Source organism: Sciurus carolinensis, chromosome 2 (assembly GCF_902686445.1).
Source record: "Sciurus carolinensis chromosome 2, mSciCar1.2, whole genome shotgun sequence".
NCBI classification, from domain to species: Eukaryota; Metazoa; Chordata; class Mammalia; order Rodentia; family Sciuridae; genus Sciurus; species Sciurus carolinensis.
The window spans coordinates 90037517-90063989 of record NC_062214.1 but is presented as its reverse complement, the minus strand read 5'-3'; the positions used below and the strand labels follow the sequence as shown (position 1 = coordinate 90063989).

Here is a 26473-nt window from a genome sequence, read left to right as displayed (position 1 = left end):
CTTCCCACCCCTGCAAGGGCTGCACTGTAGCATCCTGGGAGTGCTGCCCAGGGTTTGAGCCCAACCAGGACCTGTGCAGTGAGGCCAAATGGGAGGCTGGGGGTGGTGGGCAAGAACCTTTCCAGAACTCACTCTGGGAGAGGGAAGTTTACATCTGCTCCCACAACAACCCTGCTCTTCTCTTTCCCACCCTCTGAGAAGCTATTTGGGGATTCCTATCCCCTTTGGCTAAGCTCAGACCCAGCTTGCCTTCGCAACAAGGAGCAATGTTATTTAAAAGGAGACCCGACCCGGCATTTGCCTTAAATAGGCGTGGAGTGCTGTGCCAGAGCCCAGGGAGAGGGGCGGGGAGGAGGCTGCTCCGGGTGGAGGAGAAAGGAGTGGTGTGGAGAGAACCTCTTCAGGGCTGTCAGGGCCCTGTACAATTCACCAGGCACAGCCCCAGTCTGCCATGGTCTTTAAACCACAGACCTTAGGTGCTCAGCGAGGCCATGAGCCCAGAGAACAGGGCCTCCTGCCAGGTGGGGGTGTCTTGGGCCTCCCCCTGCCATCTGCCCCCACTATCAGCTCCCAGAACTTTGGATCCTGCCCTTGGGTTGCCCCTACCCGCCCTTCCAGCCCCAGCTTGTAACAGGATGCCCTTCTCACTCGGCACCTTCCCGGGTGAGCTGGGGCTCTGCTTACTGAACCCAACACCGGTGGGGGCGGAAAGGTGAGGGCCATCTCTGGATGGGCGGTCATTTGCCTGAAGGCTGAAAAGCTGAAGGAGGAAGCTGGAGCCCAGGGGGAAAGAATCTGAGGACGCCCCTGTTCTGGGTTGCCAATCCACCCAGCCCCCAGGACTCAAGGGGCCATTTCTATCTCAGCAGGTGGTGCTTTTAGAATCCAAGAAGTGGAGTCTTGCCTGCGTGGGCTTCCAGGGACAAAGCTCAGGTGCCAGGAGGCATTCCCTTTTGTGGGGACCTGAGCCCAGCACTGAGGTGAAGCATCACACCAGGTACCCGGCCTGGCGCTGCCATTTACAGTCACAGGACCTTGGGCCACGCACCCTCCATCCCCTCCTCTGTAAACTGGATTGGAAGATCCCACTCAGAGTTGTTGAAGACCATCTAATGGGAAGGTGGGCAGAGGAAGGAGGAGGGGAGGTTATGACCGAATACTGACCCAGAAGCAGAGGGGGAAGACTTCATTCTCCCTTTCCCCAGGGTGGGTGGGCACTGCCTGCTCCTCCAGGAGGCCAGATGGGGAGGAAGGGTTTGTAAAAGAGGGCGGAAACTTTCCCCTGGGCTGCAGTTAATTCTTTTTGTTATTCCCTAGAGGCCACTGGAGAGAGGAGGAGGAGGTGGGGGAGGGGGAGGGGAGCCCCTTCGGATGATTGTGATAAAGGCCAGTAAGAGCTCACCTTGAAGCTTCTCACACCTGGCCCACCCCCGCCCTTTGGTCTTCCTAACCCCATTTGATGGACTGTTGTCCCCATTTTACTAAAGGTGAAACTAGGGTTCAGATTTAGGTAGACCCTCCAGAGTCGAATATCTGGGGAACGGTGGAGCCAGTATTTAAACGCAGGAATCTGACTTTAGGGCTTTCCGCTGACTACAAAATGCCAGGACGCTAGATCAGGGACTTGAGTTGTAGACCGAGCTTGCAGTGTGGACTTAGCCAACTCACTCAATCTCTCCATAAAATAGGGACAACTGTCCCACCCTATTCTCAGGGCTGCTGTGAAAACCAAATGAGAGGGCTAATGAACCCAAACCAGGAGCACTCGATGGACACCCAGGGGAGGCTGCTCCCGCCTCCGGATACTGGGAACTGAACCCAGGGGTGCTCCACCACTGAGCCACAACCCCAGCCTTTTTATTTTTTATTTTGAGACAGGGTCTCGCCAAGTTGCCTAGGGCCTCGCTAAGCTGCTGAGGCTGGCCTCGAACCTGTGATCCTCCAGCATCACCACACCTGGCAGAGAAGTTTCTTAAAGGAACTCACTACTCAATACTAACTCAGCCCCCAGCTCTTGGGGTGTAGGTGTGCCCCATCCAGTCATAGAGCCTGGGGCACAAAGGATCTGTTGGGTTTCTAAAAAGAGGCTGAATGACCCCTTGGCTCCACCTACTGGTCTGTGGCGCGTGGTGCTGGGGGAGTTGGAAGACCTGGCTCTGGCTAGGATCTTTGGAGCAGCAGGGGTGGGGAAAATATGGGAGGATCTCAGAAAGGATATCCTGGTGTGGTGGCACACACACCACTTCTTAAGGTCCCCACCCCATACCTGTTCCCCTGGGAGAGCTCTGTGAAGATCAAGAGGAGGCGACGGTTCTGGTTCCAGCCCTGCCACTGAGTAGCTCTCCAGGCCTCCACTATCTCTTCCACAAAACAAGAACACACATTCCCTACTTCTCTGTGAGACTGTGCCTTCTTTCATTTATCAAACATTTTATGAAGCCTCTCTCGCACCTCTCTCTCTCTCTCTCTCTCTCTCTCTCTCTCTCTCTCTCTCACTCTCTCTCTTTCCTGGTACTGGAAATTGAATCCAGGGCTTCCCACATGCTAGGTAAGAGCTCTACCACTGAGCTACACCCAAGCCCAAAGCACCTACTTTTTTTTTTTTTTTTTTTTTGGTACCAGAGGCACTTAACCTCTGAGACACATCTCCAGAACTGTTTATTTTTTATTTTGAGACAGGGTTTCACTGAGTTGCTTAGGGCCTCTCTAAATTGCCGAGGCTGTCTTTGAACTTAAGATCCTCCGTCTCAGCCTCCCAAGCTACTGGTATTACAGGCCTGTGCCTGGCTCTATTTTTTAAAATCATTGTGCTGTGGGGACACAAAGACATCCAAGCCAAGTCTTGTGGGACTCCCTAGTCTATCTCTCTCAGGGCAGGAGATGACTTGTAAATTGCTCACTACCCTCAGATACAAATCCCAAGGGACACTGAGCCAAGTGTGGAACTCAACCCCAACCCCAGAGTTGAGTATTTTTGAGAAGTGGCAGGGATTGTGGCAAGTCAGATCACAGAATTATCTTACCTTCCTAAGATTATTTGCCCACGTGCTCTTACCCAGCCCCCTGCCTGCCTCCTGGGTAGGAACTGGCCCACCCTCTGCTGAGCCCTGACCATGGGCCCACCCCCTAGGTCCAGGCCTGTCTCCCCACCCCCACCACCTCCTGCTTTAACGAGGCCAACATGCTCCATGAGGGGCAGTGCAGCCCTCACTGCCTCTGTACTAGGCGGGGTCGCTCTGTCCTCCATGCCTTCTCCAACACAGCCACTTGACAAACTCACCTTCAGCCTGCCTGTTAAGAGAGCCGGGAGGAGAGTGGGGAATCCCGTGACTAGGAGGGAAGCAGAAGTGGGGGGACTCCCCCTCGTTGCGGTTCAGACTCCTCCCTACATCAGGACAGTTCAGGCTCGTAGGACCGCTTAACTTCAGCTCTCTCCTTCCTCCATTAAGTTATTTATTCACTCCCTTGCTGTGTGCCTGCCCTGTTCCACATGCCTGTGCTGGTGCTGGGGTTACCGAGGCAGGGACCTTGGTCCTCTTCTAGTGAAGGAGACAGACCCGCAGCTAAGGACAACTCCATGCATATAGTCACAGAAAGGGAATGACCATTCTACCTAAAAAGAGACTGAGCTAGATCCTGGGGCACAAAGAGAAAGTGATGTCTAAGCAGAGTCTGGAAGGGCTAATCTGGACATTTAGACTAAAAACGTATAGCAAAGTCCAGGTAGGAGGAGGGAAGGGACCCAAGCACACAGCACTTGCTCCTCTTCCTAGTCTGCCATCTGCTGCACTTCTTTGACTCTTCCTTCTAGTTTTGGCTTAAATGTCCCCTCAGAGTCCCTTTCTCATCATCTTATGACCACATCATAAGTAAGCTCTATTATTTACCAGCACGGTGGCACACACCTATAATCCCAGTGGCTCAGGTGGCTGAGGCAGTAGGATTGCACTTTCAAAGCCCGCCTCAGCAACACAGCCAGGCCCTGTCTCAAAATAAAAAAATAGAAAAAGGGTTGGGGATGTGGCTCAGTGGCTCAGTGCCCCTGGGTTCAATTCCTGGTACCCACCTCCCACCAAAAAAGGACAAAAAAAGATGAGGGGGAAAAGGAGGATCATAAACTGAAACTGATTTTCTTGCATGTATGAGTTTGTCAGGATGACTCAACTATTATATATAAACATAAAGCACTAATAAAAAATTAAGTGAGCTCTATCATCATTTCTTCTGATTACATAGTCTTCATCACAGTTTGAGATTATCTTCTTATTTGTTCACTTACAAGCAATCTCTCTCCAGCTCACTGGAAGTATTTCTTAGGCCTGTTGTTCTGATTTACTATGGGATTTCGAGTCCCAGCCCCAGCACCTGGCATTTTAAGGGCATTTAATAAATATTCATGGAAAGAATGGATGAACACACAGGATGAATGGACTTTTTTTGGGGGGGGGGGCGGTGCTGGGGATTGAACCCAAGGCTTTGTGCATGTGAGGCAAGCTCTCTACCATCTGAGCTATATCCCCAGCCCTGGACTTTTTAAAAATTTAAAAAAATTTTTTGTGGTGCTGGGGATGCTAGGCAAGCATGCTACATGCTAGGCAAGCACTCTACCACTGAGCTACTCCCCCAGCCCACTGATAGTCTTTATTGCTGGGGATATGTTCATCTTTGTTCTGCCTATACTAATCCCTTCCCTCTGCCTGCCTATTGTGAGTGGGTCACCAGGACTTTGCATTTCTTTGCCTGAAATCCAGGAGCTTCCTGAGGATACAGTTTTTCCTAGATTGGTTTCCTGTGTCCAGTTCCTTCAGGGATGATGCTGAGGGGAAAGAGAAAGGATTGTTAAGAAGAGGACCTCTTGGTACCCAGTGGAGGATATCTTTGAGCCAGGTAGGAACGTGCATAGACCAAAGAAAACTGAAATAGGTCCCAGGGTGAAGGGAAAGGATCGAGTGGGTGGGCCTGCCTCAGCAGTATGTGTTGAGGGTGGGGTCTGAGAATGGGGAATCTCAGAAAGCATGCAGAAGAAATAACTGTATCACCAGGTCCCTTGGACATCCAACAGCCTGGCTCTGGGAGATGATGGGAGATCCATCTGCAACAGAAGCATTGGTCCCTCTTGCACCTGAATGGCACATTCTGCCACTTACTAGTAGCTGAAGGATGTGTGCAGGGGACGGTGTCAACCAGGTTAGGACTCTTAAGACTCTTAGCCCTGGGTGAGTAAGGGGAGGAGATGGCAGAGTGCAGAACTCCCTCCCCTGGGACTGTGCTCGGTGTCTGGTGGCAGCCACAGAGGTCCTCCTGGCATGACTGCTCCCAGCTGCATTCCTGCTAGTGGTTCTAGCCTCGCTGGTTCCACTGTTTCCAAGCCTCACTTTCAGGGCTTCCTTTCAGTTCTGTGAGCTAGTCTTCTATTATCTTTATCCTGCTTTCAGTTATCTTCAGTCAATTTCTCCTGTTTCCATCCAATGATCCCAAAGGGGTACAGAACTGATAGAAAATAAGAGACAGGGCTGGGCATGCTGGCACACACCTGTAATCCCAGCAACTCTGGAGGATTACAAGTTTGAGGTCAGCCTCAGCATTTTTGTGAGATCCTGTGTCAAAGAATAAAAGGGCCTGGGGCATGATGTAGTTCAGAGGTAAAGTGCCCCTGGATTCAATCTTCAGTTCTAAAGAAAAGAAGGAAAGGAAGAAAGAAAGCTAGAAGGAACACCGTGTTGAATGGGCAGATTGGGAACATTCTGACACATAAATGGAACCACATTTAAAGTTCTCCCCTTAGCCAGGCACAGTGGGGCATGCCTACAATCCTAGCAACTCTGGAGGTTCAGGCAAGAGGATCACAAGTTTAAGGCCAGGCTCGGCAATTTAGAAGGCTTTGTCTCAAAATGAAAAGTAAAATGGGCTGGGGATGTAGCTCAATGGTAGAGCATCCCTGGGTTTAGTCCCCTGTACTGCAAAGATAAATAAATAAATAAATAAATACCCACCCTATGGTTGCCCAATTGTTGGTGGGGTCATCCTAGTGAGCTTGGCTTCTGCTTCTTATTTTTGTGCGGGGGATTGAACCCGGGGATGCTTTACCACTAAACTATATCCCTGGCTCTCAGCATTTATTTATTTATTTACTTACTTACTTATTTATACATGCATATATACATATATACATACCAAGGATTGAACCTAGGTGCACTTAACCACTGAGCCATCCCTTGCCCTTTTTTTAAATTTTGAGACAGGGTCTCTCTAAATTTCTTAGGGCCTCACTAAGTTGCTGAGGTTGGCTTTGAACTTGCGATCCTCCTACCTCAGCCTCCCAAGTTACTGGGATTACAGGCATATACCACCATGCCCAGCTATTTCTTATTTTGAGAGAGGGTCTTGCTAAGTTGCTTACAGCCTTACTAATTTGATAAGGCTGTCCTCAAAGTTTCAATCCTCCTGCCTCAGCCTCCTAAGTGACTGGAATTACAGGTGTGTACCACTGTACCCAGCAGTTTCTATTTCTTCAGTGTCTTCTGTTCAGGTCACAGAAAGGGATTGTGCCACAGAAAAAACACTCGACTCTTTAATGTTGGAGACAAGAACCCGACAGGCATGGGTTCCCATGGCCAGGATGGCACTCCTCTGAGTGTTATATCTTTTCTGCCAAGTGGACTATGTAGCCAGATGTGGTGGCGCAGGTCTGTAATCCCAGTGATTTGGGAGGCTGAGGCAGAAGGATTGCAAGTTTGAGACCAACCTCAGCAGTTTAGCAAGGATTTAGGATTTAGTGAGACCCTATCTCAAAATAAAACATAAAAAAGGGGCTGGGATGTGGCTTATTGTTTAAAGGACCTTGTATTCAATCCCTGGCACAAAAAAAAAAAAAAAAAAAAAAAGAGGCTGTGTAGGAACTGGACAGAACTATGCTCTACAAACTTCACAGAAGGAGGGGAGAGGGGCAGAGGAAAGGAAAGAAAAAAAAATGAAAAAAAAGTGCATGTCTGACCTGGGGTTGTGGCTCCATGGTAGAGCGCTTGTCTAGCACACCTGAGGCACAGGGTTCCATCCCTAGCACCACTTAAAAAAAAAGAAAAAAACAAAACAAAAAACAAACAAACAAACAAACAAAAAACTAAATACACAAAATAAAGGTTAAAAAAAAACTTCACAGAAATGATCAATAGTGATCATAAATATTAGTGTATTAGTGATAGCTATTGATGGAGTCCCTGCCAAATGGCTGGCTTCCCCCCCCACCACCTTCAGTAGGGCTGGGATTGAACCCCAGGCCTCATGCAAGTAGGCAAGTGCTCTACCACTGAGCTACATCCTCAGCCCCTGTTGGCCTAACAACACTGAGTGAAAGAACAGTTAGCACTATACCTTTCAGGTGAGGAAGGACTAACAATTGTGTAGCAGCCTAAACTTACATAGCTGTGAATGGCAAAATCAGGAAGGAAAGCCAGGTTATGTCTCCTGAGTTAAAACCATTGCTCATTTTCCATGGACTTTGCTCTACTTCTTCCACAGACCTGCCATGTGGAGCCCTATAACCTCTCTGAACCAACATAGCACTGAGCCCTCATGTCAATGGCCTCCACCACATAGCCAGTCACTTCCTGAGCACCTACCCTCTGTTTACTCGGACCCCTGATGGTTCTTCCAGACAGGGATAAGAGCCTCTGAGCACCTAGATTTTGTGTCCTCCAGCAACCAAGTTGATTTTATTATTCTAAATTTCTCCCATCATTGGTGATTTTACTTTTTTTTTTTTTTGGTACTAGGGATTGAACCAGGGTGCTTAACCACTGAGCCACATACCCAGCCCCTTTTTATATTTTATTTAGAGACAGGACCTTGAGAAATTACTGAGGCTGGCTTTGAACTCTCGATCCTCCTGCCTCAGCCTCCTGAACTTCTGGGATTACAGGTTGCACCACTGCGCCTGGTGGTGATTTTACATTTAAGTAGCTATAGCGCTCTTTTATTAATGAAAGACACCTGTAGCTGATGATGCTCGCTTCCATTATAGCCCATGTTTTCCACCCAGAATTGATACCTTTTAGTCATAAGCAGAGAAACTTGCCAGTTCTAGCTAGCCTGTGAGGACCCCTGAGCAGCTTCCATCACACTTCTTGAGGAACTGGTTAGTCCTGATGACATCTTCCCCATCAGGATATAAAGCCAGAACCCCAGCAGGGCCAACAGAAATGCTCTAGTGTGTCCCTGTCTGACTATTGGATGATGGTGATTCACTTTGTCATTTCATTATTAGTCACCAGCCTCAAATAACTCGGCTTTCCAAATGACCAATGATACTAACAAAACCTCACATATGGGTGCTGTGATCACAGCCCTTGTGACACGAACACATACCTGTGTGTGCACGTTCATGGTGGGGAGAGAGGAGACAGGAGGCCCAGAGATTACACAATCACAGGTTTATTTGCTGAAATAAACACAACCCAGGAACAACCATTTCAGTGCCCCAGAACACTATTTCCCCTGCAAAAAGCACCTTAAAATATGGGCACATGGACGGCTGGGGTTGTGGCTCAGTGGTAGAGCGCTTGCCTAGCACGTGTGAGGCCTTGGGTTTGATCCTCAACATCACACAAAAATAAGTAAAATGAAGGTATTGTGTTTACCTACAACTAAAATAAGTGTGTGTGTGTTTGTGTGTGTGTGTGTGTGTGTGTGTGTGTGTGTGTGTGTATGGGCACACATTTGACTGGCGTATGTTCTCAGGTAAGGCTCAGGAGGGTGTTTGCTCTGGGCCGTGCTAGGCTGAGCCCAGCTGTGGAGATAACTCAAGTTGTGTTCTCTATCTTTGTCCTGTACCTGGTATGAGTCTCCTCCAGGTTTATGTACTGGAAGTTTGGTCTCCAGTGTAGTGGTGCTGAGGTGATATAATCTTTAAAATGTAGGTATGGCAGAAGGTAATTAAGTCATGCGGGCACTGCCCTCTCAGTGGATTAATGCTGTCCCACAGGAGTAAGTCAGGTGTGGGAGGAGTGGATCAGTTCCCTCCAGAGCAGTTGTTATGAAAAGAGCAAGCCAGACTCTTCCCCATTTCTTGCTTTTTTTTTTGTACCGGAATTGAATCCAGGGGTGCTCTGCCACTGAGCTACATCCCCCGCCCTTTTTATTTTTTATTTTGAGACAGGGTCTTGCCAAGTTGCTGAAGCTGGACTCCTGCAGGCCTGGGGAAGGCCACACAGGCTTGACTACTAGCAAACACACGGCCCAGAGCTCTCCACGCAATCCAGGCTCTAGGTCAGCCTCCTGAGTCGCTGGGATTATAGGTGCCCATCTCACCTGGCCCATCTCTTGCTTCTTGTTTCACATGCCCTGTGATCATGCTAGCATGTCCCCCTGCCATTTGATCATCTGCCAAGAAGACCTACCAGAGCTCAGCAGATGCTGGCAACATGCTCTTGAGTCTCCAGAACTGTAGGCTAAACAAACCTCTCTCTCACTCTCTTTTTTTTTTTGGTAGTAGAGATTGAACCCAGCAGTGCTTAACCACTTAGCTACATACCCAGCCCTTTTAAAAATTTCTTATTTTGAGACAGGTTCTTGCTAAATTGCTTAGGACCTTGCTTAGTTGCTGAGGCTCTCAAACTTGCAATCCTGTCGCTTCAGCCTCCCTGTAATCCCTGAGTTGCTGGGATTACAGACATGTACCACCATGCCCACCAACAAACTTTCTTTTCTTTATAAAATATCTCACCCTTAGGTGTTTTGTTATAGCAACATAAAATGGACCCTGGCTGGAGAGGCCTGATGTGGCTCCCTGAAGCATCTGTCTTTGCTGCCTTTCCCTTCTGCAACCTAGAAGGAGGGACATTCAGGATTCTGTGGCTGTATGTCTAGTCTTTGCCGAAAGTTTCGTCCTCTGACACCACTGAACCCATTCCCAACTGGCACAGAAAGGGTTACTTCTGATCCTGGAAGTAGCTTATTCAGGACAAATTGTGGCACAGCTGGTAGGTGTTGGGAAGCTCGCTTCCTTTAGCCCTGCCAGGAGGTGGAGAATCCCCAAGAAGGAACAGAGGGACACTGGCCCCCTCCCCCAGTTATTCCCTGGGACCTTGGCCCACTAGGGAGCTAGAGGTTGGGGAGATCATTCTTTGTCTTCTCTTTACAGCCAAGGCTCAGAGGTTTGGGTCCATGTTCTCCTGGTCTGAGGCTGCATCTTCATCATTTGGGGATTCCTGGATCAGAGCCAAAAAACCTAATCACAAGCTTTTGCTATTCCCCAGGGCCACAGCCTAGAGGCCAGCGTTTATTTCCTCCTACCTCCATCCCCCAAAGGAGCCAGTAGAGGGCTCTGCCACACCAGGGTTCTTTTGGGCCTTCCCTCTGTTACTGCTCCCAGCCTGCCAAAACCACAGGCCCACCCTTAGGTGCCCCGCCGCTTTATTTTTAATAGTGTTGGGGATTGAACCCAGGGTTCAGTGCATGCTAGGCAAGTGCTCCACTACTGAGCTATACTCCCAGCCCTTTGTTTTTGGTACCGGGGATTGAGTTCAGGGCACTTGACCACTGAGCCACATCCCCAGCCCTATTTTGTATTTTATTTAGAGACAGGGTCTCACTAAGTTGCTTAGCGCCTTACTTGTGCTGAGGCTGACTTTGAACTTGCAATCCCCCTGTCTCAGTCTCCTGAGCCACTGGGATTACAGGCATGTGCCACGGTGTCTGACTCCCAGCCCTTTTAAAAAAGATCTGAGACAGGGTCTGGTTAAGTTGCCCAGGTTGGCCTCAAACTTGCTGTCCTCCTGCCTCAGCCTCCTGTGGTTGACTCCCTCTTACCATATTGAGGTCTCTGCCCTGCCGCAGGGTGGCATAGTAGTGCAGCACACGGGGGTCACAGTGAACTACCATGGGGTCAAAGTCCAGCACACGCAGGCCCTGTAGGCTGCGGGCTCGGGAAAGGGCCACATAGGCTTGACCACTGGCAAATACTCTTCCCAGAGAGATCTCCACACAATCCAGAGACATGCCCTGGGAGAGAGAGAGACAGAGATAGAGACAGCTTAGCCTGGAGTCCCCTGTACCCAAAGCTGATACTTCACCAGCCCAGTGACTGCCTCCAGATCTCTTCACTTAGTCCAGAGAGACTCTAGCAGAGGGAAAGCCTGACAGCAGATGGGGCCTAAATATAGGGGGACATGGATCCAGGGTAGGAGTTGAGAAAGGGGGTGAAAGGAAAGAGCTCACGCTCTAGGCCACCCAGCTGAATACTGGCTCCCACACTCCCTAGCTGTGTGACTTTGGACAAGTTCCTCAGTCCCTCAGTGTTCTTTGTGAAGTGGAATGATTATTGATTACATTTCTTGGAGTTTTTTTTTTTTTTTTTTTTTTTTTTTGTATTGGGGATTAAACCCAGGAGTGCTTTACCACTGAGCCACATCCCCAGCCCTTTTTATTTTGAGCTTGGGTCTTGATAAATTGCTTAGGGCCTTGTTAAATTGCTGAGGCTGGCCTTGAACTTGGGATCCTCCTGTCTCAGCCTCCCAAATCACTGGGATTATAGGCATGCACCACTGCACCCAGTTTCATACTATTTTTGTAGGGATTAATGTATCTGGTAGTGGCTCAGCAAATGACAAAGAGGAAGTGACTTATATCCTTCCCTGGATTTAAGAAGAAGCACTGGGAAATCCACTAAAGAAAGGTTTATTCTGGGGCTGGGGGGGAGGGGATAAAGGTTTATTCTACTCCTGATCTGGAACTTTCCATCTAGGTCATAGGCCATAAGGCCTTCAAGGCACACACCCCAATGTGTCCCAGGCATATGCTGTCTACTTTCTGCCTTGCTCTGTCCCCACCCCTGCACTGAGTGGTCACCTGGCTCTTGTGGATGGATATCGCCCAGGCCAGTTGGAGGGGCAGCTGCTGGCGACTGAGGAGTTGGCCCCCAGCGGCCTGAACTGTCCAGCGGTCAGCACGGATGACCTCAGTGACTCCACACAGGAAGCGCACTTGGGGCAGCCCTGAAGAAGGCACAAAGAAGTCCAACCTTTCAGTCCTGCTTTGTGGCTGGGAGGAGAGGCCTTTGGCCTTTTCCTCCCATACTTTCCCCAGGGCTCTGCTACAAACCCACAATACAACTGTCCTTCCCCATCACTTACCTCGCCCTTCAGTCTCAAACCCGACTACCACACCTCGGGCACCGTTCACCAGGCCCCTGGACACAGCTAAATTCTTCACCAGCATCACCTGAGGGGAAGGAAGGCTTGAGGGATGGCAAAGGGCCCTGTCCCTACACCTGGCTCAACTTCAGCAGTCACTATCAGAGGCCAAGGGCAGGGGCCTATTGTTAAGGGGCACCCAGTCCCAATCCTCAGCTCTGCCACCATCTAACTCTGACCCCTGGGGCAGGTAGCCTTAATTCCCAGGATCTCAGTTTCCCCCTGTGTCAGAGGGGAATACATTTGCTCAGTTGGCCTCAGGAGGAAGAGGTAAAGCCTGTGAGGTCACCTATATCACAGGGCTTTGGATAGGATCTGATCTGTTGTGGGGTCACAGATCGTGAGGGATGGCCTTAGGTCCTGCCAGCCCCGGTCTCAGCCACACTATCCTTTGTTTTCCCCTTGGGTACCCTCTGGGCCCGAAGGAAAGTCTCCCACTCTGCTCACCCCACTGTTATGGGAGGGATGAGGACTCAGCCATCTATAAGGTACACAACTAAAGACAGCTGGCAGGGAGCTATTTCACTCCCCATTTTAGAAACAAGGCAACTGAGCTTCAGCAAAGGGAAGGGACTTGCCCAAAGTGACATTGCTCCTTGGAGGAGCTCCAGGTGTAAGAAGAGGAGGACAGTGGAAAACTGAGATAGAAAAGTAGATGAAAACTGGATGGAGGTTTTTGTGAGGTCACAACTGGGTGTACTGGCTACAGAATGGCCTGGGCAGAGGGATAAGGATTGGGGAGGCCCATACAAGACAGTCCAGATTCCAAGGATCTAGACCTAGTTCCCTACTCACCTGAGCTCCCAGCTTTAGCTGAAGGAGCTGACTGACAGGACACTGGGCATCCAGGGTCCGGGCTAACTCAGGATCGCTATCCAAAGCCTCAAAGCTATGTACCTCACCTGGAAAAAGAGAGATGGAAAAACAGGATTATGAATCACTGACTTGTGGCTCAGCTTCTAAAAACACATATTAGACCATAGTATGGGATATGGGCAGCCCAGACCTAGCTGGGTGTTTGGAATCAGTTCGCCAAACCTCTTAAGATCACAGTTACATCTGCAAATGTAAGGGCCTTTATGGCCACAGGGGTTGAGAGCCTTGATATCGAAATGACCCCATGAGCCCAGGCTGCCCCAGGGCTACACCTGTCTGATGGCCCCTCCCAGCTGGTTTTGTCTAGCCCTGGATCCCTAATTACCTGGCAGCTCCTGCAGCCGTCTCTCATTGGTGAGGGCCACGTCATCCTGGTGGGTGCAGAGCCTTGTGGCCACAATTCCGTCTCGCCCTACCTTGTGGGTAGCTGTGGCCTTGAGCTGGCGGATCACCTCATCGGAGCACCTGTGGGGGCTAGGCTGTCAGGGCAGAGCTCACTTAACGCCAGAGAAGGTGGGGAACATGGTCAGTATGGTCAGAGCAGCAGGCAATAAGTTGGGACTGAGCACTGGAAAAGGGTACCAGGGCCAGATTTGCTAGCTCCCAGGCTGGCCAATTTGTCCCTTTTCCACTTGGACCCTAGATATGGAGAATGAGCGTAGGGTCAGGGGTGCTGGCTGTGATCACATGTGAGCACCCTTTCCTGTGTCTGTCCTCCAGTAGGTGCTGACCTACAGTGGACACCCACCCACAGTGTCCCTGGGAAGTTGGATATGATGAGTGAACACAAGCCAGAAGTTTACAGGCCTGGAACAAGACACTGATGTAGATAATACTGGCTACCCTGTCATCAGCTTGCCCTCCAAGATACAATTTTCTAGCCACTTGCCTGCTGCCTTGGATGAAATAACTAGCCTGTATTTCTGTCTTCCCTAGTGTCAAGCCACTTTCACACGGAGGCCCAGATGCAATAGCAGTCAAGTGGGATTAGCTTGGAATCATCTCTGCCACTAGGCCTTCCCCACCTGTGTCAGTGTGTGCCGTGCCCCTCCCACCTGCCTCCAATATCTGCAACAAGGTTCCCTAGGCATAGACTCCTCACCTGAGTCTCATCCCAGTCAGACCTATCTCTCTAGGTCCAGCTCTGCCCATCTTCCACCTTCTTGGCTTCCTTTCCATTTCCACTTTAAGATAGCCACAGCACTTTAATTTTTAACTTCAGCAGGTTAGATAACCTTCTCTTCCCTACCAATTGACCCTGATCCTACAGGCTCTAAAAGTAGAAGGAGCTTGGGTTTTAGACACAGATCTGGGTTCAAGTCCCAGCTCAGCCATTTACTGAACAGAACTTTGGATGAGTTGCTTCACCTTTTTGACCCAGTTTCTGCATCTGAAATGGGGAGATTGACATCTCCAAATCCCTGCATGTCTATCTGTCTATCCATTTTTCTTTCCTGACACCTACTCTATGCCAGTCTTTGTGCTGGGTGATAGGAATTCAAACTGGAGGGAGACTGGAGACTTGGAAGGACCATGTTTTTGGAGTCATTGACTACCATCAGTCCTGAGTTGACCAGTGTCCTACCTAAGACTCCCCTTTCAGTAGACTGCTTATTGCCAAGAATAGGCATCTCTCCCACCACCCTGGGTCCCTGTGCTTAGTTCCTCATCCCAGGACCTACTTGCCCAGCCTCACAGCCTGCAGCAGAGAGATGAAGGTCTGGTCGGCCTGCCTCCACACCTCAGTCAGCTCCAGGGTCACTGGCACACACCTCCTCCAGCTCTTGGCCTGTTGGAGTCAGGGTGGGGGTGGGTCTGGGAACATAGCTGATGCCCACCCCAGGGGCAAGACCAGGAGGTGAGTGGTACCTGGAAGCAGAACTTAGGGGGTTGGGAGCCCTTGGTCACTGGTGGCAGCTGCAGGAAGTCCCCACAGATGATGAGCTGGATCCCTCCAAATGGCTTGTTCTGCTGGCGGACAGCTCTGGAGGGGAGCAGGGAGTGCTTTAGAAGTTAGGCAGACAGGTTCCACTTGGGAAATAATCAGATTCTGGCCATAGTTATTAGTTACTCACTGTATGTACTAACCTGGCCACAGCCTCCAGCTTGTCAAACAGTTCTGCCTCCACCATAGAGATCTCATCAATGATCAACCTCTGGCAGTTTAGCCAGCCCTGCCGCACGACTGGTCGCTGGGCCAGAGCCACACACTGGGCCAGGGGAGCCTTGCCTGAGCCAATGCCTGTGAATCAAACTACTAAGCCTAGATTGAGACCAGGCCTCCATCAATGCTGACCTGCTTTCCCTCCTCCCCAGAGGCCTGACTTGCTCTTATTTCAAGCCCCACGGGCTCCCACTTACCTGCAAAAGCATGGAGGGTAGTGCCCCCAATGTGGCAGGCTGCCACCCCAGTGCTGGCAGTGGCCACAGTGCCTGTGGGGGGCAGTGAGCCCAGGATCCGCTTCAGCAGATATGACTTCCCAGTCCCTGAACAGGAGACAAAGTCAGGGCTGCCTGTTCTTCCATCCTGCCCCACCACTGTCCCCTCAACCCTGACTCTGCCCCTGCTACCTGCGCTCCCAGTGAAGAAAACGCTCTGGCCTTTCAGGACAACCCTTAGCACAGCAGCCTGTTCCTCAGAAAGCTGTGGCTTGGTGGGGAGCAAGCTCAGTCTCTTCACAGGCAGGGGCCACCTTGGGGCTTCCTGGTGGGGACAGGGCTGTCTCAGAGCCTCCTCCCACCCCCACCCCTAGAAATTGCTCCCACCCTTCTTGATCTGTGTGCAATACAGACCAGGGTATTTCTTCCTCTCTCTGTTGGCTTCACTCCCTGGAACCTTTGGACAGCCCTGGTTCCCCTGGAGATCTTGCCAACAACTATTGGGGTCTAGGTCTCTTCTTGTGCCCTGAAGACCCCCCCCCCCCCCATGACTGGATCTGGATCCTCCCTCAGCTTCCTCCCCTGGTTTCCTGAATGTTTCTGGTTCTCTCATCCAACTTTTCTTCTCACTTCTCCTATCACAAAACTCTCACCTCAAAACATCCAAGCAAAATCCTGCCCAACCAATGCTAGTTTCTCGCTAGCTTAGACTCAAAACCCTGAGGTCAGCAGTGGGGTTTGCCCGAGTCCAAAAACAATTGTTAGACCACCCACATGTTCCCCTCACCCGATGGGAATGTTGACTGGACACTGCTGACCACTTCATTTCTCCTCAAATACATTAATACACTTCTACTCCCCCACCCTTTTTTTGTTTTTTGTTTTTGTTTTTTTGGACCAGGGATTGAAACCCAGGGGTGGTGCTTAACTATTGAGCGACATCCCCAGCTCCCGCCCCCTCTTTTAAAATATATTTTATTTTGGGGCAGGGTCTCGATAAGTCGCTTTGAATCTTGCTAAATTGCTGGGGCTGTCTTTGAACGCACAATCCTCTTGCCTCAGCCTCCCAAACCACTGGGATCATAGTAATGCACCACCGCGCCAGGCCTACTTTGCCTTCTTAAATCTCCTTTCCTGGTCTCCTCTTCTTTTATTATGGCCTGAACTCGCATTACCTGTTCTTGCTTATTCAGGTTCTGGGATTATACATGAGAAGCACAGAAGAGTCCTACAACCTTGTCATACTCAGATGTCCTATGACATCTCTGAGCTCACAGCGGTTCCCTGAATATCGCCAGTCTAGTCCCCCAATCTTGGGCCTCCTTGGTCTCTTCCATTTTAATAATTAAACACACTCAATCCCAAAGAAGTGCCCACTCTCCTGTTCTCACCATGCTGGGTTTGACCACAGTCCCGGGTTCCATCGGCTGCTTGGCCAGCGTGGTGTCTAGAACCCGCGTGGCTGCCACACGTCGCAGTTCCTCCCGCTGCACTGGGCTGATAGTGACGAAGTCCCGGGGTCGCGGGTTGAGTAGCTGCGCGCGGGCGGAGGCAGGCCCGGGACCCGGGTCCGCAGTCAGCTTCAGGCGCAGCGTGCGCAGGAAACGTCGCAGACGGTCCGGGGGGCAGTCGGAGAGCAGCAGCTGCACGGCGCCCGCCCGGGGAGCGGCGTCTGCTGGGAGCCTCACAGTGCTGCGCCCCGCCGCGGCGAAGCGAGTGAAGAGGCGCGCGGTGCGCAGGGGGAAGCAGCGCTGTTGCCCAGCTGGCCCCGGAGCCTGCAGCCGCAGCCTGAGCTCGCGGCGCTCGTTTCGACCCAGACTCAGATGCGCGATGCGTAAGTTCTGGCGTTTCCGTGGCTGACCTCCTGGGCTCAGCTCCTCCACCGTCACACGGCACCGCAGTTCTGCGTCTTCACATTCCGCCGCCGCCGCCTCGGTGCTCAAGAGCATAGCCACCGCCTCAGCAGGTCTGTGAAGAGATCCGAGCACAGCAGTCACAGAGATGTAATAGGTGGTATAGAGTCCGTGACCGGGAACCCTGTCACGGCCACAGAGGGTCATGGACGTTGTCACTGGTAACACAAGGAAGCCACCAGAGATGGTAAAAGGGCCCTGGGGCTAATCGAAAGTCCACTCCAGAAATTTACTGTCACACAATTCCCGCAGCAGTGAATGGGCAGCGTCAAATGTACCAGAAATGGAGAAAACTCGGTGGTCCTGCAAGGACCCCGCGTTACGGGGAGGCGCGGGGGACCAGACCAAAAGGCCTGCTTTGAGCCCCAGAACCAGCACGGCAATCGTCATGGTCCTCTCTCCAAAATGCAGGGGAATCGCAAGTATAGGGATGGGAAGGGGACTTACATGAAATACACGACTTCTGTCTTCCAAGTTAGGTTTATGGGTAACCAGGCAGGTCTCACTATTACAGAAGTGCAAACAGACTGAGAAAGGCAGGTTCATTTGCCCTTGATAAGCCACACTGCTAGTATCAGGGTCAGTGTGATGCTGATGCCTGGTGTTTCCCACCTCTAAGGTGGGGGTGGGGTAGAGAATAAATGGCGAAGGAATTCACACGTGAACCCCGGGGCCCCGGAAACCGTGCTCCCTCCGTCCTACCCACTCTTCTGTACCCTCCCGACGGGGACCCCTAGAAGAACCAGATTCTTTGCCTTACATTTCAGGGCTCGAGCAGGGACTCACTTGTTCGGGCAGTCGGATGAATAAACCTGTAGACAGGCGAAGCAGAGAAACTAGGAATTTTCAAATCCTAGAGATAGAAAAATCAACCTATGACCGGCTGGATCTTTAAATTCTTCAGCCAATCAAAGGCGGGGGCGTGACTATGAGGCGGGGCTTTCGCCGGTTTCCACCTCTGAATTTGGGTTGTACCAATCGCACACCCAAGGAAAGTTATTTGTGAAGCCCCAGTCTATCTCTGCTGGCATACGAGTGGGCGTGGCGTAAGGAGGCAGAAACTGCGGCTGATCGGATGGTGTAGTCTCACAATGAAACTCTGAAGATTTGAGAATTATTCTATCAGCACACTCCCTTTTCCCTCTAGCTCACACACAGAGGCTCACCGTTTCCACTCAGTACCATTGTTCACTTCTGAGATCACCCCATGGCCTACCGAGTCCCCTACCCTGCCCCACAACACTCTTCATCCTTCTCTGACCTTCTAAGAATCATTTTTTGTCATTTGTCTTTCCCACCCTGCTGAAGCCCATGGGAGAGGAACTCTGAAACCTGTGCCAGGGTCAAGAGGGTACAAATATAACTATACAACTGGTGGTATTCTACATCATGTATAGTCAGAAGAATGAGAAATTATATTCCATTACATATGATGTATGAAAGTGGATCCTACTGTCATGTATAACTAATTATAACAAATAAAAAAAATTTTAAAAAGGGTAGAAGAAAAGGGAGGGAGTCCCTGTCTTTAGGGAATTCTTATCCCTCTTGTTACATTGGATGCTCATCTCTGAGCATCATTTGTTTTTCTCACTTTTTTATTTTTGGCTCATTAAACCTTGGAATGACATAGCTGAAAGAGATTTTTGCAGGTAAGTATAAGCACATCATTTTACAGATAATGATAGCTATCATATTTTCTTTTTCTTTTTCTCTCTTTCCTTTTTTTTTTTTTTTTTTCCTCCCTATATCAGGGGTTGAATCCAGGGGAACTAACCACTGAGTCACATTCCCAGCCTCCCCGCCCTTTTGACACAAGGTCCCACTAAATTACCTAGAGCCTCAGTAAATTGCTAAATTGGTGAGGCTGGCTTTGAACTTCTGTTCCTCCTGCCTCAGCCTCCCAAATTCTGGGAATTACAGGCATTCACCATAGCACCAGCACTTTTTTTTTTTTCATTTTGGATACAGGGTTTTGCTGTGTTGCCCAGATTGGCCTCAAGCTCCTGAGCTCAAGCCATTCTCCTCTCCTTAGCCTCCCCTGTAACTGGGACTACAGGTGCCCATTACCAAGCCTGTGCCTGGCTCTCAATAAAACTTAAATTTTTAAATTTTCTATTCTTGGTACTGGAGATTGAAACTAGGGGCACTTTACTACTGTGCTACATTCTCAACTGGCCCCCCCACTTTTTATCTTGAGATAAGTTGCCTAGGGCCTCGCTTAATTCCTGAGGCTGGCCTTGAACTTGCGATCTTCCTGCCTCAGCCTCCCAGATTGCTGGGATTATGGGCATAAACTACCACATCTGGCTCAATAAAACTTTTAGAAAAGTTTCCTCATCAGTGTTGTCTTGACATATTGTGTACCTGTGACATAGGTTTTATGTGTAAGTAATTAAGTACAAAAGGAACTTTACAGATATGGCCAATAATTTTGAGCCCAGCATGGTGGCCCATATCTGTATTTCTACTTACTCCAGAGGTGGTTGCAGGAGGATTGCAATTTCCCGGCCAGCCTGGGTGACTAGGTTGGACCCTGTCTCAAAATAAAATTAAAAGGCTGGGGATGTAGTTCAATGGTAGAGTAATTGTCAAGCATGACTGGGGTCTTGGGTTGAATCCCCAGCACCAGAAAGTAAAGTGGGGGAAAAAAATTGGGATAAAATTGAGATATGGAGATTATCCTGAATTATCTGATATGTAATCAGGACCCTAATAAGGGGAGAGGTAGACTAGAGAGTCAGAGGTGTGATAAAGGAAGAACACTAAGGAGGGAGGGAGAGAGTAAGGCAGAGAAAGATAACTTACTGTTACTGCTGGCTTTGAAAATAGAGGAAATAGCCCCTGTGGTGCCAGAGGCCTGTAATCCTAGGGGTTCCAGAGGCTATCATCACAAGTTCCAGACCAGCCTCAGCAACTGAGCAAGGCCCTAAGCAATTTAACAAGTCCCTTTCTCAAAAATAAAAAAAACAAAAAGGACTGGGTATGTAGCCCAGTAGTAAAGTAATCTTGTTTCAATTCCCAGTTTAAAAAACATATAGTAATTCTTTTTTTTCAGGGGGTACCAGAGATTGAACCCAGGGTTGCTTAACCACTGAGCCACATCCCCAGCCCTTTTTATATTTATATTTTATTTTGAGACTGAGTTTGGCTAAATCGCTGAGGCTGGATTTGAACTTGCAATCCTCCTGCCTCAGCCTCCTGAGCTCTGGGATTTACAGGCTTCTGGAATTTCCACCACCGCGCCTAGATATATAGTAATTCTTTAAAGAAGCAATAGTGATAAGAAACAAATACAGTCACAAAGAAAGTGAGAGATTTTTTAATCCAAGTCAGTTTCCAAAGACTATGTTTGCTCTTCCCAATGCCTTCTGCTCAAATAGGCTTGCCACATGCGCAGTCAACTCTTTCCTTCTCTCTGTGTCGTACCCTAGCCTGCTTCTACAGAAGTCTCTGAGAGTTCCACGTACATTTTCCTACAACATTTTTTTCTTTTGGCTTTTAAACTTTTTTTTTTTTTTTTTCTTTTTCTCTTGTACTGGGGATTGAATCCGGGGGCGCTTTACCACTGAGCTATATCTCCAATCCTTTCTATTTTTTAAAATTTTGAGATAGGGTCTTGCTAAGTCGCTGAGCCTGGCCTCTAACTTTCGATCTCCTGCCTCCGCCTCCCTAGTTGCTAGCATTACAGGTATGCATCACCCGTTTTAGGCTTTAATTTCTTTTGAATAAATATCTAGGTAAGAAATTCTGGGTCTTAAAGTAGGTGTAATATTCAGTTTTGTATGAATCTGCCAGACCTTTTTCCAAAGTGGCTGTACACCCACCCAGGCTTTGCAGAGCAACAACTGTCAGTCCTGGAAGGACTACCCGGGCGGGTGGATTAACGGTCCTCGGACTCCGCCCTCCTCTCCGCCCCAACACCGCCTCGGTCCCCTGGATCCTCATAGGCCGGTGGAGAGAGGCGGAGCCAGAGGGAGTCTTCCTGTCTCAGGCCGAACTTCCTTCCTTTAGGCTTTGGGTTTTCTCCGTATCTGCTGGGTTTCCTCTTCACTGGTGCAGCCACCAGTTCCGAGGAAGGTGTCACACTGCTCTCCTCTCTCTCGCCTAAGTCCAAAGCATGATTTTGAAACAAGTTGTCAGGGCGTTTTCTTCATTATGAAATTTCCTGCTCCGGAACGCTTTTTCAGACGTTTTATTTGCGGTCTCTTGCTGGGAGATCTCAGTCTTATCCCTGGCTCGGCAGTAAAGACAGTATTGACATTAGCACCGGACGGGATCATATGAACTCAGAGTCCCTCCCTCCACTTTAGGATCCTTTTCTCCAAGCTTTTGCCATCCTGTTTTTGCAGCCTGAGACTTACAAGCACAGTCATGAAGAGGAGCTGAAAGAGTATTTGTTTCACGGTTTTCCAGCTTCGAACACAACTGCTCCTAGCACTGCTTCCTCACTGGGCGGCGGACAGTCGTTTTGTTGAACCTCTTACAGAGGTGATCACTCCCTCCTTGAAGAATCTTTCTTCCTCCCTTCTTTCTTCCAAATTCATAACTTAATTATCAACTATGAAATGTTTCTCAATATTTTATATCCAGCCTTCCCTTTTCCCTGGAATTCCAAAAGTTATCTCCACTTGTCTTTCTAATATCTCTACGTGGATGCCAACAGGTATGTCAAACTCACTTTCTCCAGAACATACCTTTTTATACTGTTTCCCCAGTGCAGTAAACACGTTTTTCTCCTGTCTTAATCTCAGTAAATGGCATCACCGTTTGGGGCTCAAGTAAAAAACCTACTCATCTTTGATTCCTTCTTTACCCGTCACAAAAACCTAATTCATTCCTCCTCCCCCACATTGGGGATTGAACCCAGGGGTGCTCTACCACTGAACTACATCCCAGCCCTTTTTATTTATTTATTTTTTATTTTAACACAGGATCTTGTCAAGTTGCTCAGGCTGGCTAAGAACTTGTGACCCTTCTGCCTCGACCTCCAGAGTAGCTGGGATTACAGTCCTGTGCCACTACCTAGACTTCAAAATACATTTTAAAAGAAGAATCAGCCTGGTATTTGCTTGTCTTAAAAATAAACAAAAGCTGGGCATGGTGGGGCATGCAGGAGGATTGCTTGCAGGTTCGAAGCCAGCCTTAGCAACTTAGACTGTCAACAACTTAGTGAGACCCTGTCTCAAAATAAAAAATAAAAAGGGCTGGAGATGTGGTTCAGTGGTTAAGTGCTCTTGGAGTCAATCCTTGGTTTAAAAAAAAAGCCCAATTTAGCCTCTGAGATTATAGGTGTGAACCTTGACACCAGGCTCCCCAGGTCTTTTCACTTGCTCTAGCCTCTGCATGAGGTGTCTTCTCCCACTTCATCTTTTTGTGTAGTTTTTTTTTCTTATTTTCCTGGTCTCAGCTGAAATACTCAGAGAATTTTTTTAATTTTTTTTTTTTTTTTTTGTCCTGGGATTGAACCCTGGGCACTTTACCAATGAGATACATCCCCAGCCCTTTGTGTTATTTATTTATTTATTTATTTATTTATTTATTTATTTATTTATTTATTGCGGTGCTGGGGATTGAACCCAGGGCTTTGTGCTTGCAAGGCAAGCACTCTACCAACTGAGCTATCTCCCCAGCCCTGTGTTTTTTATTTTGAGACAAGGTCTCAGCAAGTTGCTGAGGCTGGCCTCAAACTTGTGATCCTCCTGCCTCAGCCTTCTAATCACTGGAATTAAAGTTGTGTGATTCTGCCACTGCCTAGCTCTTTACTCTCTCTTGAGTCTGTCCCTGCCATCCTAATAGCCACTGCCCTAGTTCAGGCCCTATCACTTCCAGACTGGATTTCTAGAACAATCTTCCATCCAATGGACTTCCCTTTCTCTCTTGTCCTAGTCACTCCATTCCCCACTCAGCAGTTATGAAAATGAGCCTGTAACATGAAAATGAGATTGTGTCACACTCTGCTTCAAGCTTCCATGGCCCTCTGCTACTTGCAAGAGGTCAGCACACAAGGTCTATACTCAAGGCCCTTTGTGCTCTGAACCCTTCTGTCTCTGTGATGGCATCTTAAGAACGTGCCCCTCCTTCCTTCCATGCTATGGCCACACAAAAGTGCCTACAGTTCCCCCAACAAATCATGTCCTATAGCTTCTCCTTTTTGTGAAATGTTTCTTCTTCCTGAACTCCTCCTATTTCCCTTCCCATGTAGCTTACACTGCTAAAATACAATTCAGTCCTCTGGGAACCAGTTCTTAGCACACACTGTACTCCTTTATCAACTTAGGACTTGTCTGCCCTCCCATGGTTCATCACTCTCCCTGATCTTGTGTGACCTGGTCACACAAAGCTGTCAAAATAGTCATTTAGCCAGGCACTGTGGTGTACCCCTGTAATTCCAGCAACTCAGGAGGCTGAGGCAGAAGGATCAAAAGCCAGCCTCAGCAACTTAGTGAGACCCTGTCTCCAAATAAAAAATAAAAGGGGCTGGGGATGTGGCTCAATGATAAAGCACTCCTGGGTTAAATTCCCAGCACCAAAAATGAAACAAAAAAGTCATTTAGTAGGGAGCACAGACTCTGGAGTCAGGCAGGATTTGAATCCAGTCAAGTGACCTTAACTAAGTCATTTAAGTTCTTCACAGCTTTGAAATTGTTTTTTTGCAGGATTGGGAATCAAACCAAGACCTTGTACAAGCTAGGCAAGCATTGTGCCACTAAGCTTCTCCTCTAGCCCAAGCTTTGCATTCTTTTTTGGGGGTGATGGGGTACTTGGGATTGAACTCAGGGGCATTCGACCACGAGCCACATCCCCAGCCCTATTTTTTGTGTTTTATTTAGAGTCAGGGTCTTACTGAGTTGCTCAGTGCCTCACTTTTGCTAAGACTGGCTTTGAACTCAAGATCCTCCTACCTCAGCCTCTGGAGCCGCTGGGATCACAGGCATGGGCCACCATGCTCTGCCCAAGCTTTGTATTCTTTATCTGTAAAATGAGGATAAATCTACTTCAATTTTATCTATTTCATGGATAGTTACCTACTTATTTTTTTTGTAAAGCACTCCCAGTTAAGAGGCATGCCATAACCTCTGTTGATTGATTAATGTTTTGCACATGCAGAAACCAGAAGCCTTCAATGACTTCCCAATGTCCTGAGGTTAAGAAGTGGTCTCAAAACAACCTACCTGGCATTTTCTACACTGAACTGTTTGCCTTAGCCTGGCTTCCCTGTACACACATACTCAAGCTATGTTATTTCATGCCTCCCTGTCCCCTCTGCCTAGAATGTCCGTCCTAGTTTTGGTGCCCATCCTCTATACTTTTACCTTCTCCTTTAGCACATACTATTCTTATCTGTTTACATGCTAGGGATCCTGGCCTGTAATCCCAGCAAGTTGGAAGCTGAGTCAGGAGAATCCCAAGTTTGAGACCAGCCCCAGCAATTTAATGACACCCTGTCTCAAAATTAAAAATAGAAAAAAACGGACTGGTAAAGCACCCCTGGGTTCAATCTCCAGTACCAGAAAGAAAAAAAAAAAAAAAAAAAAAAAGGCCTAAGGGACCCTGAGCCCTGCCATATTTTCCAGTAGTGTAGGGCCTGATGGACAATCAAGGTAAATAAAATAATTGTGTTGAATAAAAGCATGTGTTATGGAAGCAACAGCCAGAGGACCAGCATGGGCTGGGTGAGGAAACTGAGGCCAGAATGGTTTTCAGTGGCTCACTCCCAAAAGCAAGAGTTGGCTGGATATCAAATTCACCTGACCTCACTGCCAACACACTCTCCCCACTCACATACCCCAAAATAGTTTTCTTCTGTGTAACAACATGAATTTTCCCAGGAGCTTTGGCTCCTGTAGGTAGAACCTGAGTCTCTGGAGACAAGATCTTCTGAGTCTTCTTCTGGCACGGTGTGACAGGGTACAACACTGCACAGCTCTTTAGACTGAGGGAAGAAAAACCATGTTGTAGCTACAAGAATTTACCACATATACTGATTTTCTCAGATTATCAGGCTATTTTCTTCACTGTGTAGATAAAGGAACCCTGGCCCAAACATGAGGGAAAAATGTGCCCCCACATCCTTCCCCTTGGCCCTAACACCCCAGGCTGCCCTTTTCCACCAAAGGCTGGAAATGGCCTGGGAGCCTGGGGGCTAGCAAAAGGGAGTGAAAAGGGAATTTGGTCAACTGGTATAGCTGCTGCTATGGCAGCCAGAGCCAAAGGAGGTCACTATTGATCCCACACGCACTTAATTCTCTGTGCTGTGGCATGAGGCAGGGCTGACCAGAAAAGCTGAGGCTGTGCTGAAAGCTGGGAAACAGTCACTTTCTCTCTCCGAGCCTGTTTCTCCGACGTAAAATAAGTACACATGGTTTAACGAAAACCATTCTCTACTGGTCCCTATGTTCCACTCTTCAGTAAATGTCAGGGCTGCAAGATGACCGCTGGATGGAATGAGGGTGGGGGAGACGACCCTCAGATATGAGAACTAGAGAGGGGATGAGCGATGTCCATGAAGAGCAGGACAGCACTGCGTTTGGGGGTCCCCCTGAACCAGAGGCAAAATCACCCCTAAGGACCGGTTCCCGGTCTTCCTGTTGCATGACCCTTTGAAGAGAGACCGCAGCTCCGGGTCCGGGCTGTGCCCCGGCCTCGCCCAAGATTTCTGCGAGAAGAGGACTAGGTCATCACCACTGCTCCGGTGTCGGGGAAGAAAGAGGAGGTTCACTCATTTCTGGGCCTCCCAGGGTAGCTGGGTTCAGTCCGGCAACCCCAGCCCACTTGGTCAGGAGAGCTCAAAGACAACCGCCCGCCAACACTTAGGGCGCTCTCTATCCACCCCAGCCCCGCCCCGCCCGCATCCTTCGCCTCCGCCCCTGGGCCGGAAGTCCCCTCCCTCGCCCCTGGCCGCATCCCCCGCACTCTATACCCGCTCCTAGGCCCCCGCCCTCCGCTCGTCGGGGAAACCTCTCTCCGCCCAGTCCCGCCCTCTTCCTCTGGCTCCAGCTCCACCGGGGCTGCTCGGCTGGGTCCCCAAGCCCCCGCCCCGCCCTGCCCTGCCCAGGCTCCGCCCTGGCTCCTCCGCCGGCCCCGCCCCTTTTCCTCTCCAGCCCCGCCCTCGGC

General features: G+C 49.3%; 1 protein-coding gene across 2 annotated transcripts; it reads right to left on the bottom strand.

The window, feature by feature from the left end:
* Positions 1 to 8435: 8435 nt before the first annotated feature.
* Pif1 (PIF1 5'-to-3' DNA helicase) lies at positions 8436 to 18234 on the bottom strand. Of its 2 annotated transcripts, none has more exons than XM_047540261.1 (13): positions 18143 to 18234; positions 16835 to 17411; positions 15636 to 15768; positions 15426 to 15551; positions 15153 to 15306; positions 14934 to 15048; positions 14747 to 14853; positions 13390 to 13529; positions 12984 to 13090; positions 12129 to 12216; positions 11845 to 11990; positions 10807 to 10998; positions 8436 to 10205 (listed from the first exon to the last, which is right to left on the bottom strand). In XM_047540261.1, the coding sequence occupies exons 2-13, from the start codon at positions 17390 to 17392 to the stop codon at positions 10146 to 10148; spliced, it is 1926 nt and encodes a 641-aa protein (XP_047396217.1). In that variant the 5' UTR covers positions 17393 to 17411; positions 18143 to 18234; the 3' UTR covers positions 8436 to 10145. The 2 variants fall into 2 exon arrangements, with proteins under 2 accessions (XP_047396217.1, XP_047396216.1); XM_047540260.1 differs by having other exon boundaries at positions 18117 to 18158.
* Between the last annotated feature and the right edge of the window lie 8239 nt (positions 18235 to 26473).